The sequence below is a fragment of the Piliocolobus tephrosceles genome, chromosome 14 (assembly GCF_002776525.5).
Source record: "Piliocolobus tephrosceles isolate RC106 chromosome 14, ASM277652v3, whole genome shotgun sequence".
Lineage (NCBI taxonomy): Eukaryota > Metazoa > Chordata > Mammalia > Primates > Cercopithecidae > Piliocolobus > Piliocolobus tephrosceles.
This window is the reverse complement of record NC_045447.1, coordinates 5,137,535-5,150,689: the sequence shown is the minus strand read 5'-3', so window position 1 is coordinate 5,150,689 and position 13,155 is coordinate 5,137,535. Positions and strand designations below refer to the sequence as shown.

General features: G+C 60.5%; 1 protein-coding gene across 7 annotated transcripts in view; it reads right to left on the bottom strand.

Moving 5' to 3' along the window:
• Positions 1-13,155, bottom strand: part of RALGDS (ral guanine nucleotide dissociation stimulator) — a 51,339-nt gene that overhangs the window by 10,247 nt on the left and 27,937 nt on the right. For 3 of the 7 annotated variants that reach the window (XM_023189025.1, XM_023189020.2, XM_023189022.1), the window contains exons 2-6: positions 4,510-4,620; positions 2,460-2,653; positions 1,797-1,892; positions 831-1,018; positions 183-601 (exon numbers count right to left, since the gene is read on the bottom strand). In XM_023189025.1, the coding sequence (XP_023044793.1) occupies positions 183-601; positions 831-1,018; positions 1,797-1,892; positions 2,460-2,653; positions 4,510-4,620 (1,008 nt within the window). Of the gene's footprint in view, positions 1-182; positions 602-830; positions 1,019-1,796; positions 1,893-2,459; positions 2,654-4,509; positions 4,621-12,984 lie in introns of all 7 variants that reach the window. The other 4 variants (XM_023189026.1, XM_023189021.2, XM_023189023.1 and 1 more) reach the window with 3 other exon arrangements.

The following is a 13,155-nucleotide window of genomic DNA, read 5'->3' as shown; positions in this document are numbered from 1 at the left end:
TCTCTACCGTCCGGAGGGAAACTGAGGACTTGGGGTTCAGAAACTGGCCCTGGTTACTTGGTGTGTAACAGTAGAGCTGGCATTTGACCAGAACATCAGCTCTGGACCAGGGAATGGTAGGTATGGGGCAGCAGATGCCAGAAGGCAGGCCCTCCCCTGCCTTGCCAAGCTGAGCTGCTCACCGCATCCATCAGTGTAAACTGCTCTGCCACCAAGTCGGGAGGGAACACCAAGAGGTGAGGCTTCTCCTCACTCAGCCCGTTCTCTGCAACCACAGGTGAAGGCCAGGAAGGCTCTAGTGATGGAACTGGCACTGGAGCTGGCTCCAGCTCTAGAGTTTGGGAGGCAGCTGGATCCTGTTCTGGAGGTGGTACTGGAGTTGGCTCTAGTTCCAGAGCTGGCGCTGGAGCCGGTTCTAGTTCTACAGCTGGCTCTGGAGCCTGCTGGAGCTTCGGAGCTGGTGCTGGAGCAACCTCTAGCTCTGAACCTGCAGCTGGTGTTGGAGCTGGCGCTGCGGCTGGCACTGGGCTGGGTGCTCGAGCCGGTGTTAGAGCTAGCTCTAGCTCTGGAGTTGGTTTTAGAGCTGGCACTGGTGACAGAGCTGCAAAAGGAAAAAAGTTCAAAAACATGCCAGCCCTTCCTATGCCTTTTCAAAGAGAACAGCCCCGGGTTCCAGAGCAGCCACTGCCCTCGAACCCACAAAACCTACACCAGGCTGCCCTCCCACCTGTGGGCCCTGCTTGTGTGGTCTGAGGCTCATCTATGCCCCTGGCCCAGCACCAGACCCTGGAGCCGCCGCCTCGTGTGGCCCAGCACTGACCCCTCCTCACCCTCTGCCTCAATGTGTTCCGAGTGCTCCAGCTGGGCCAGGAGAAGGTGGGCACGGCGCTCCAGGTCTGAGCCTGGCATGTTGAGCTGCACATAGGCCACCAGCTGCTTGAGGCAGGGAAAGTCCGGGGGTTGACAGAAATCCTCCGAGTACTGGTCCAGCCAGGTGCCCAGGATGGAGGAGATGGCACTGGGGACAGGTGGGTGGGCATCGGAGTCAGAGGCCTTGGCTCCCCTTCCCCATGGCCCTACCATGGCTCCCCTGAGCTAGGCTGGGCTCCTGTGCTGGCCCCTGCCCATCCAGAGGCCATCGGCCCCAGCCCCCTTGGCTGTCCAGGCAAAGAACCAAGGAGGCCCCTGGACATGGGGACCACCTCTCCCCTCCTCCAGGGAAGCCCCGCCCACGCCTCTGCACGTCTCCCGGCCCCTCTCCTCGCTGGACCTTGAACTCAACGAGGCTCTGTCCTGCCTGCCTGGCATCCGCAGGTCCCTGGCGCCTCCTCAACTTGTAGCTCGGTGCTGGTGAGCTGCCTGCTCTCTGAGACCTGTGTGGGTCTCATCTTCCCACTGATCCCATTCTCCCAGAGAGAGGGCTGCAGCCTGCCCGCTAAGCACTCACTGAGGGGCGAGGCAATGTGAGAGCAGAGGCTCACCCTACCTCCTGCCCTGGGCCCCCAGATCAGGGCACACTCAGCCACGCCCAGCTGGGATGAGGCTATGGTGGGATGGGTTCCTGCTGGCAGCTGCTCTGAGCCCCGGCCACCCCAGGACCCCTCCACAGCTCTTGCTCTTATTTTCTCCTGCAGGCGAAGCCCCCAGACCCCAGCGCTCCAGCAGGAACCGCAAGAGGTGTGGGAGCCACGGTTCTGCCCAGCTGGCCCTAGCCCCGGCCCCGGCCCCGGCCCCACGTACTCTCCCACTGTTTGCTGGAGGCAGGGTCCCTTCCTCTTGGCTCAAAGCTCACTCACTTTTTAAGTTGGTCCTGGGGTCCGCCATCCTCGTCGGAATAGGGGAGGACGCAGCCGTATCTAGAGGAGGCCGTGAGGGCGTCACATCTACCGTACCTGCTTACGATGTCTTGTGTTACTGTCTGACTCTCCGACTAGAACGGAGGCCCAGGAGGGCAGGGATTTTTTTTTTTTTTTTTTTGCTTTTTTTTCATCAAATTACATTAAATGCCTAGAAAAGGGCCAGCACACAGTAGGTGCTTCATATACATTTGTTCAATGAATGAGCCCCAACCAGCTCCTTCCCAGCTAGCTGAGCGCCCCTTGGACCCCTCCACCAGCCCCCGGGTACAATCTGGAATGTCCTTGACAAGTGGGAAAACTGCTTTGTCCAAGGCCACATACAAGTGAGGCTTGGGGCAGAGCGCTTCCCCATGGGGGAACAGGAAACTCATAAATACGAGCACCGCAGCCCATTCCCTAGGGCCGGGTGGTGGGGAAGCACTTTCCACCCCTCATCCCACCCAGGCCTGATGACAACCCCATGAGGTCCTCTTGGCACCCGGTTTTTCTTTCATACAAGCAAAGCGAGGCTCACAGAAGTGAACCAGCATTGCCAAGACCCACAGCCGGGCGGGGGGGAGGGGCCCTGTGCACCCGATGCTGTGAAGGGTGCGTGCTCACCTTTTAAACAGCAGGTCCAGGACCTGTTGGGTGGTGGTGAAGGCTCTGTAGGTACACAGGAAGATGGTGACGTAGGAGAGGTCGCTGCCCTGGAAGGCAGGCACCAGGTGCTCCACCAGCTTCTCCAGCGTGCCAGCCTTCACGGTCCGCACCTTGCAAGTCTCATAAAGGTTCAGGGCCGACTCATTCTCATACTGGGGTGGGACAGAGGAAGGACAGTCAGTGGCAGCACATGAATCTCCTGGAACTCAGATGGAACCCCAAGCCCTCAGTGGCTTGTGGCAAGAGGCAGGACTGAATGTCTCTAGCAGAAAAAGGTTATCAGTTTTAAAAGAATTTCAGGCTAGGTGTGGCGGCTCACACCAGTAATCCCAGCACTTTGGGAGGCCAAGGTGGGAGCATCGCTTAAAGCCAGGAGTTCGAGACCAGCCTGAGCAACAAAGTGAAATCCCATCTCTACAAAAAATTCTTTACAAAACTTAAAAATTAGCCAGGGCCAGGCATGGTGGCTCACGCCTGTCGTCCCAGCATTTTGGGAGGCTGAGGTGGGCAAATCACTTGAGTCCAGGAGTTTGAGACCAGCCTGGGCAACATGGCAAAACCCCATCTCTACAAAAAATACAAAATTAGCCAGGTGTGGTGGCGCACGCCTGTAGTCCCAGCTACCTGGGGAGCTGAGTGGGAAGGATCGCTTGAGCCCAGGAGGTCAAGGCTGCTGTGAGCTATGATCATACCACTGCCTGGGTGACAGAGTGAGACCCTGTCTCTAAAAGAGTGAAAAAAAATTTAAAGTAGAATTTGAGGTGTGAGAATGATTTAAATACTAACACCTTCAGGTCAGTCAGTTGTTAGCTGAGTAATGGTAGCTGCCCTGTGGGAAAAGCGTCACCTGAGAGTTCTAACAAAACATCTCCATTCTAGGCCTGGCGCAGTGGCTCATGCCTGTAATCCCAGCACTTTGGGAGGCCGAGGCAGGGGGATCACGAGGGCAGGAGATCAAGACCACCCTGGCTAACACGGTGAAACCCCGTCTCTACTAAAAATAGAAAAAATTAGCCGGGCGAGGTGGCGGGTGCCTGTAGTCCCAGGTACTCAGGAGGCTGAGGTGGGAGAATGGCGTGAACCTGGGAGGAGGAGCTTGCAGTGAGCTGAGATCGCACCACTGCACTCCAGCCTGGGCGACAGAATGAGATTCTATCTCAACAACAACAACAAAAGGTATCCCCATTCTAGAGATGAGGAAACAGAGGCTTACCCAGGAGCTGGGAGGGACTGGTCCGTTAGGACACACGGCATCTTCCCTGTGGCACTGATTCGTTTTGTTTTGAGACAGTCACCCAGGCTAGAGCGCAGTGGCGTGATCTCAGCTCACTGCAACCTCAGCCCTGGGCTCAAGCAATTCTACGTCTCAGTCTCCCAAGTAGCTGGGATTATAGGCGCACACGACCACGCCTGGCTAATTTTTGTATTTTTAGTAGAGATGGGGTTTCACCATGGTGGGCCAGGCTGGTCTCGAACCCCTGACCTTAGGTGATCCTCCTGCCTCGGCCTCCCAAAATGCTGGGATTACAGGCGTGAGCCACTGTGCCTGGCTCCTGCAGCACTGTCGAAGTGGCCCCACCGCCATGAGGAGCTGAACTGCGGCAGTGGCTCCAGTCTCCCTTCTGGAACATTACGCAGCTGAGTCAGGCACCGGCTCTCAACCCGGAGGAACCCCAGGGATGTGTTCTGGGAGACGGCAAATTGCAGAGACCTAACAGCCTGAAACCCTGTTCTTCTTGGGTGAAGACAGCCCCACTACTCCAGACGGTGTGCACATCTGGGAAAAGGCATGGAGGATGGCGAGGCTGATGGCTGCACACCCGGAAAAGGGAGGTCAAACATGAAAACTTGCTGCAGAAAACCTGATCAAGCCTGGGCTAGACAGTGGGGGTGGGGAAGGGAGTGAGGGCCGTTTCCTTTGGGATCAGAATTGTGGGGCCCTCAAGGAGCAAAGCCCTGGGAGGGATCCCCAGCTGCGCCTCCTAGTGGAGACCCAGAGCGCACTCACCCCGAGCCAGCGCTGGCCCTTGTTGGCTCCGTGGTGCAGCTGCACCTTGCGCAGGGAGATGGAGTAGATGACTCCGTTGATCAGCTCCTCACCGATCTCCTGCGTGGAGCTCTGTGAAGACAACGCCCAGCAGCCGGGCGTGGGGACGTCAGGGGCCTGCCTGGCCACTGTGCAGGGGATGGACCTGTGCAACCTGTTCCCCAGACAGGGCACAGACTGGTGGCTGCACAGACCTACAGCCCGGGGTGGAATGAGATCACAGCTCGAGGGCCTGGGTTTAACATCGGCACAGAGGGCCACTGTCCCGGCACTCCACTTCCCCAACCTGGCTAGCCACGACCTGGGACATGGTCATGATGGGTTCACCAGGCTTCCGATCCCCTAGTAACTGGCTCCTGTTCCTGCCTAGGACGGACCCACCCTCAAGTCATCCCCCTCCATAGTGGGGACTGTTATTCAGCCATTTCACAGATGGGTAAATAGAGGCTGAGAGGGGAACAACTGGTGCAAGGTCACGCTGCCTCAGGTAAGCGGTGAGGCGGGGGTCCCGGGGCTCTGACACGGCTGACCGCATCCAGGCGGCTATGCCCGGAGAGAAGGTCCCCCCACCTCCCCAGGGCCAGAGGCCCGTGGGCGTCCTCACACTCACCCCTCCTCTGCCCAGCCTGGCGGGCCCTGGCTGACCCAGCAGGAGTGGGCAGCTCCTCCAGGCCCAGCTCTGAGGTGCCGACAGCCCGGATCTGGGCAGGTGTGGGGCACCCCTGACGGCCACATCCCAGCCACTTCCTTCCCCTCTGCTCATTCATGCCCTCGTGCCTGCTTGGGCAATGGGATTTCCCAGTTCCCTGACCGTCATCACGTGAGGGGACGGGCGTGAGAGGTGACGGTGCCAGTATCCAGGCAGATGCTGGGGTTCCACAGAGCCCTAAACCACAGGCCTGGGCTGGAACAGGAAGGGGGCATCTGGCTCCAAGCAGTAAGGAAAGGCCCTTGTCTTAGGAGACAGACTCCCCGCACCAGGCAGGCTGGCCTAGGCCACTTAGCCACCATTACCCCCTGCTGCCTCACAGCCCCCTCTGCCACTTGCTGTGTCCAGGGATGGAATGAGCTTGCAGCAGGTAGAGGAGCCGGGGTCGGGGGTGGGGTGAGGACACCAACCTCAGAGGTTAGGAAGGAGGTGGGAGGTACTGGCCTGGCCCAGGGTCATTAACCGCACAGTCAATGCCCCAAGCCAGGTGGGAGTGGAGCTCAGAGAAGGCCTGGTGGACAGTGCTGACTCGGGCCCTTCCCTCAACCCCGGCAGGAGTCATGCAGACTGTCCAGCATGCTGTGGACGGGACCCCGGCCTCCTGCCTCCTGCGCACCCCCGGAGGCCCGGCCCTGGGAGGCCCAGGAGCCATCCTGGAAGTCCACTTCCTCTGACCCGAGGTCACCCTCCCACTCTGGGCTTTATAGAACAGGAAAGCTGTGGGCACCACGCTGGGCTCCTGACCGCCACCGCCTCTGGACAGCCAGCCAGCCCCATTTCTTGGAAGTTAGCAGGGAAGCCACAGGCATACTCACACCCACGCCCCACAGACAGTCCCGCCAGGGGAGGTCCGGCCCTTCCACTGACAGGAAAACAGAGACATACGCTCAGCCCCTTTCCTGACTCACGTCTGTCCCCTGCCCAGAAAATCGTTCCTTTGAAAAGCAAAGCATTAGGGGTTACAGTGACCAGCGCCCCCAACCACCCTGGCCTCTTCAGGGGTCCCAGACTGCCTCCTGTGAAGGCTGTTGGCTCAGCTGGGAGTCTCTCTCCGCCCCAGCGATTTTAGCCACATCTGGACCAGCCGGGAGGCAGACAGTATCCTGAGTGCCCAGGTCACCGGCAGTGGCTCTGAGGTCTCGTGCAGGACAAGCCCGCCACAGGGGACTAAACATGAACCCTGGGGCAGCCCGGCACAGCACCCAGGTCCTGGCTGAGCACCATCAGTGCCTGCCGGACAGAGGTGTCCCCAAGCACGCCAATCCCCAGGAGGGGCTGAAGCCAGGTGGCCTCGGCCCTGAGCAGGTCTAGATAGTGGCTCCTCCGTGAGCTGGCGGGCCAGCAGCTGGCCCAGCCCTGCCTGGTGTCATATGATCCCTGCACCCTTCCCCCACCCCCCGGGGGCCCTCTTCTGCCGGCCGGGTGGTGGGGAGGGATGCAGGCCCGATGCTGAGAGCCACACATGCTTGGGGTGAGGGAGCTGCCACCCTGTCACACGGTCAGGGAGACGCTCTAGCCCTCGTGGAGCTAGTCTGTCTTCTCTGGTCCCTTCTCGTCACAGCAGCAGCGGGCATGGAACCGACCATAGAGCTACGTGGAGCACAGGGGCCGTTTAAACCGCCTGCTCAGATTGGTGGAGGTGCAGGCTCCAGAGCAAGCTGTCCTGGGGTCAAAGTGGCAGAGTAGGGCCTCTACCCTTTGCGCTGAGCCCCCCTCACAGGACAGAGAAAGCAAGCCAACAGCCCTGGCGGCTGCCCCGGGACCCTCTGGAGCAAGAAAGGTAGGGTTCTGGCACCCACAGGCCACCCTAGGTCACTCTGTTAGCGGACACCCCATCTGGGCAGCGCTTGGGCCCCAGGGCACTCTGGCAGGGCTGGGAGCTCAGAGGCGGAGGAGCAGAAACAGCCTAGTGAACAGCTGATGCAGACAAAATGCTTCTCCCCGAGGGGAGGCGCCCAGGCAGCCGCTATGAGCTGACTGCTAGGAGAAAAACACCACATGCTTGGCTGTGTACTCAGGGGACACTCCTGTCCCACCCCCAGCAGGCATGCTGATGTCCCCGGGCTCTGGGACCCAGTCGGCAGCTGTGCCTGTAAACACACTGCCCGGTCTTCTAACATTTGGGTCGGTGCAGTGAGGGTGGCATGGGGTCCCTGGTGAGCAGGGGCCCCCACACCCCAATGTCCCCAGGGACACAGGCCAGAACCCTGAAGATGAGGGGGGGAAACAGGGCCTGGTGGCATCTGGTTGAGCGTGTCATCTGATCAGCCTTCTCAGAGTGACAGGCCAGCAGGATGCCATGTCCCTGGCTGACAGAGGGAGGAAGCCACAGGCCAAACCCAGATTCCCTCTGGGTAGAACAGTGAGGGTCTTGAGGAGCCCCATGGGGCCTGCCCTAGCCCTGCCATCTCCCCGCCCAGGCCAACGGCACCTCCTCCCAGCATGAGCCCTCTGGTGACTGGCACTGGGACCTGACGGCGGAATGGTACCGGATGACACCTGACACCACATCCTCTACGGGGCTGGCGATGGACGCTGGGCGGTAAAAACCTGAGGGAACCTTGTCTGAGGCCTGCCTAAGGCTCGGGGACTAGCCGAGGGACACTGTAAAGAGAGGCTGAGTCACCCTGAAACCCAGTGGGTGGGAGCAGCTTTCTGACTTGAGCTTTTCGCTCCCATACAAAAGCCAAACGTGAAACGCATCAGACAAGGCTGCTCACTCTCTACAGAACCCAGGCTCCCGGGACAGTGCGGGGCCCACGCTGCTGTGCACCTCTCTGTCCTGCAGAGGTGGGCACCCTGTAGGAGGGGAGCCGGTGGGGCGTGTGCTGGCTGAAGTGACAGCCCAGGACTTCTCAAGACCACGAGCCCCACCAAGGAAGGTGGAATGCAAGGACGGTGTGTCCGTGACCCTCCTGCCCTCGGGCCTGCCCTCCAGCTCCGGGTGGGTGGACCCAACCCTGATCCCCAGGGCATGGACAAGGCCCCAGGATGACAGGAGACCAGCCCTGGGTGTTGGTGGGCCACATTCCTTCCTGATCCTGGGCACGGCAACCCACAGAGGTGGCCTCAGACCGCGACGACACGAGGTGCCTGCCCACCAGGATGCTCCCTGGCCTCGGAAAGTGGAGGCTGGGAACCAGCCTGTGCTGAGCCTCCCAAAGGCCGGCCCATCTCTCCAGAAACCCTCCCTGCCGGCCTGTGCCGTGCTACTCACTGACGGGAAAATCGTGCCTCAAGCAGAAGGGAGACCCAGACCTCCAGGTCAGCCACAAGCCTCGGGCATCCAGGGTCCCTGTCCACACTCAGCCCTGACAGTCAAGCGAACACAGGGCCAGGCCCGGGAGGGGCATGGCTGGTGGCAGCTGAGGAGGAAGGTGGGCTGGTCCCAAGGGGATGCAGGGCAGGGCCAGCTGAAGGTCCAGCCCCAACTTTAACCAGCCACAGTGCCCAGCACGTGCAGGCACTTCCTGGGTGCAAGGCCCTTTGGACACCCATCACGTTTAACCCTCCTAACGCCCTGCCTGATGGATAAGCAAACAGCCCGGCAGGAACTCGCCCAGATCAGGAGCCAGGAAGTGGGAGCCAGAACGGGGATTTGAACCCTGGCCTGTTGGGACCCACCCAGCCTGGCGCTGCCTCTGCCACAGTCTCAAGCTTGGAGCAGAGTCCAACTCCTTGTGGCACAGATGTGGAGGAGGGGCCAGAGACAGGAGGGATTTCCTCAGGTCACACAGCAAGTTCGCAGGGGAGTGGGGCAGGGCCAGCTTTCCAGCACCTGCAACTCCGAGAGGTTTGTGGACATGCCCTGGGCAAAAGGCCTGCAAGACACCAGGCTAGGGAAGTGCCATGCTGAAGGTGCCAGGTGATGCACCCCAGGAGCCCAGGGCACTTGGAAGGCTCAGGCCACTCCCCTGGCACCTAATCAGAAAACCTCATTGTGGCAGGTGCCATCTATCTGCTGTGCCAAGTGCTGTGCTGGCTACTCCTCAGACCTCCTGTTTCACTCGAGGGTGCTCACCAGAACCCTAAGAGGAGAGCTGGCATCACGTCCATTTCATAGATGAGGAAACTGAGACTCAGGAGCACGTCTACAGCTGCCAGGGGACTGAGCTGGCATCCCAGCATAGTTCTCTACTCTCCAGAGCCCAGGCTCCCTGCCTCTCGGTTGAGATGGATAAAAGTCTCCAGGAATAACGACAGGGGAGGCTGCCAAAGCATGCAAGCTTCCCACGGAGGAAGACGCCAAAACCCTCCAACGCAGGTGTCCTGCCCTGCCCGCCAAGCCACCGTTGGGCTGTCATCCCCCTGCCTCCCCGGCCCGTGGGCAGGCAAGGTGTGCGGAACTGGAAGAACTGGGTCTGCTCAAAGCTCAGTTTGTCCTGCATGAGGCTGCAGGCTTCAGTGTCTGCCCCTCGACAATCAAATGGGGACCATTGCTCTGCTGGTGCTGCATATCTGTGAACACAGCGATTCTGGGCCTGCAAGGCTGGAAGTCCACCCCTGGGACTGGGTGGCCACAGCAGGGTGGTACCATGCCATGGGAGTCACCTGGGTGGCCAACCGGCAGCCCCTGGAAACCAGTCCTTGATTGCCTGGGCGCAGCTTCCTGAAACTGCTCCACTGGCTCTTTCCGAGCCTGCCTGCAGAGGGCCAGTGACAAATCTCCCCGCTCTTTTTCTCACTGGCAACGCAGACAGGGCCTGCCAATGCCCAACTTCCAGGTTAAGAATCAGACCCCAGCCCTGCCAACAAGCAGCTGAATATCTCCCAGGGCCATTCCTGAGCTTCCTGGGAAACAGGCCAGCATGCCTGAGCATCCCCCACCTGGAGAAGAAACAAAGACCCAGGACCAGCCAGCCTGGTCGTCCTCTTCTCCTGGGGGACCGTCCCGAGGAGCAGAGCAAGAGGGGAACCTGAGGATCCTGGGGGCTGCCCCTTCGGAGTCACCTAGGAAGCTCTCCTGGAAGACCACAGTCTGCACACATGCACGCAGGGACACAGCCACACAGGGACAGGCTCCTTGCCTCGGGTCTTTAGTGTCAAAGTGCTCATGAGCCCTGGCGATTAAACCAAAGACCTGCACACAGTGCGATCAAGAGATCAAACAGTGGGGAGATGTGGGAGGCTGAAGGGAGAATACAGAGAGGCCCTCTCCACTCCAGCCCACCTACAACCGCCCTCAGGCCTTGGGTCAGAATCCTGCCCCTGCCACTGACCAGCCTGGTCACTCTGCACAATCTAATTAGCCTCTGTTGCCTCAGTGACTTTATCCGTCAAATGGGTTCTTACCAGTCTTGACCCCAAAAGGAGGTGATGCAAATTACTTAGCTCGGAACCTCCCCAAAACCTGCTGGCTCCTATTAGCTGTCATTTTAAACCTGCGGGGTCCAGTTCTGGGCTAGCTCCCTCCGGGGGGCTAGCTCTCCCCAGCGTCCTGTGGCCCAAAGCACTTTTGCCTTCCTCTGAGCCATAAGCTTCCTTACTGCTCGGTGCATCTGGGCTGCCTGGGCCTTCTCCGATTCCTGACGGCTCCTGCACACAGTGGGTGCCACAGAGAACATAGCCCATGGTCAAATCCCGGCTGCGGCCCTTGTTGGCTGCACGGGGGTTTAGGTCAGAGACTTCCCTTCTCTGACCCCCTAGCTTCCTAGAAGGTGGTGTTGGCACCTACTCTGTAGGGTTCGTCTAAGGCAGATGAAGTGAGGGGGTGGCTCACAACCTGTACTTTTTGCCAGGCCAAAGCAACAGCCTGTCCAGAGATGGTGGCACCAACCAGGTCACCTCCAGAAAGCAAGAACTGTGCAGGCCAAGCTGGGTCGGTGGTGGTTTGGCTTAGAATAGAGAAGATAAGCGGAAGCCCAGACGTGAGGACATCTGGCAGCCCAGAGGGAAGCACGGGGTGGAAGCTAGGCAGGGAAACGGGTGTGGGGGAAGGCAGAAACTGTCTGGTGGTTTCCAGAGGACAGGGACCAAGTGCGCAGCGTCAGCTCTGGCAGGCGACATAGCCACCAGGAAACCAGCCCCAGGATAGGGGGTGCCGGCAGGAGGGACTGGGACTTCCCCGCCCCCTCCCTTGGGCCCTTGGTAAATGGTCATTGTGTTCAGTTTCCGGCAGTGGCCTCCTCTCCTGCCAGGATCCTGGTTTTCCTGACCCAGCCAGAAGTTTCCCCTTTGATTTTTAAATAGCAGCCACAGGCTGGATCTCAGAGCTGAGGCTGGGCGAGGAGGGCCAGGGCCAGAGAGGGAAGGCAAGACCCCAGGCAGGGGTGGGGCTCAGCTCTGCCTCTCCCTTGGTTCCTTAGGGACGGAGAGAGCGAACCTGCACAGCCCCTGTGAGCGCTCCGCCAGACCCTCCCAGCACACAAAGGCCGAGCTGCTGCCAGAGGTAATGAAAGCCAGATGAGTGCTGGGCTGCTGTCAGCCTCCCACTCCCACCCCCACCCTCCCAGGGGTCCCTCTCCAGCCGCCAATGAGGACCAGAGCGCCGGGTAGATGAGGGTTGAGGGAACACGCCTGGTCCGGCCATCTGCCAAGCTCAGGAGGCAAGGGTCTCTCAGGCGTGGGGTGCTCCCCCACCAAGAGCTCTTCCCAACACCAGGCGGAGAAACAAGCCTCATCCAGGCCCTGTCTAGGTACCAGGACACCAAGAGGCACGAGACTCGGGCTAACAATTGCCAGCAATCACAACACGCCACAGTCTAAAGCCATGAAGGGACTGGAGATGCGCCAAGGCGACACGATGCAGCACGGGTACGCAGGAGATTCACTGTGAGGCTGCAGCCCAGCCAGAGCTCTGATGGGCCCTGAGCCCCTGATCCAGGGATGGCCTCTGTGCAGACCCTGTGCCCAGGCAGAGCAGGGCAAGGGGGGCGTCTCTGGATTCCACCCCCTCTGCTGTGCAGTCAGGTGGGAGACAGATGGCACCACCCAGAGACCCAGGGCACACGAGAAACAAGCCCCAGCCCTCACCTAGTCACCCTCCCATTCATCCATCACAGGTACACCACTCCCTTCTCTGAATCCTACCCAGTGCTTACAGATTCAGGGTGTTGGCACTCTTTCCAGTTAAGCAGAAACAAGTCTCGCCCACTCTGGGCCTGGGCCACCCTCCGCCCCTCACCACCAGGACATCTGGTCCCACGTGTTGGAGGCCTGCTGCTCCACCTCATCCCCCGACCCTCCCCCCCAAACCCGCCCCGCTCTGAGCAGCCCCGATGTCCCTGGTCACCAGATCCACATCTCCCCCAAGTAGGGTCTGTCTGAAGGCCCCTATGGTCTCATCACCTCTGAGGATTCTAGGAGTCGGCCCTCGCGACCACTTGTTCCACACCTGCATCGGAAAGGCTACCGACGTGGTGCAGGCCCTGGGTGGGCAACTGGGTGAAATAAGGCATAGGCCACCGATGTAAACAGTGACAATGCCGCAGGAAAAGGTCCACCTGGGTTGCGGGGGCTCGGTGACAGCAGGCCCTGGGACAGTATTGAGGGGGGCAAAATCCCAGCCGTGGTCCCTACTGTTGGACGGGGCGGGACCGCAGCCCCCTGGCCCACCCTGCTGGCTGATTTCTGCAGAAGGCCCCGACCCCCACCTAAGGAGGAGGGAGAAGGGAGGCGGCCCGCTGAGATCGCCCGGCCCCGTCCAGGGCTCGCCCCGGCCTGCCCAGCTCTGCCGTGGGTGGGGAGGCTCCGACGCATCCCCCACCCGACCGCCCCAGCTCACCCACCTCCGGGCGCGGCAGGTCGGGGTCGAGCTGCGTGAAGCTGTGCAGCACCACCGGGCAGCTGTCGGGGACGCCCACCTCCAGGCGCACGGCGTCCCACACGCTGCGGCTCCGCCGGGAGCCCGGAAACAGCGGCTCCGCGCCGCCAGCAGGCCCGGCCGCCTCGGCCCACAT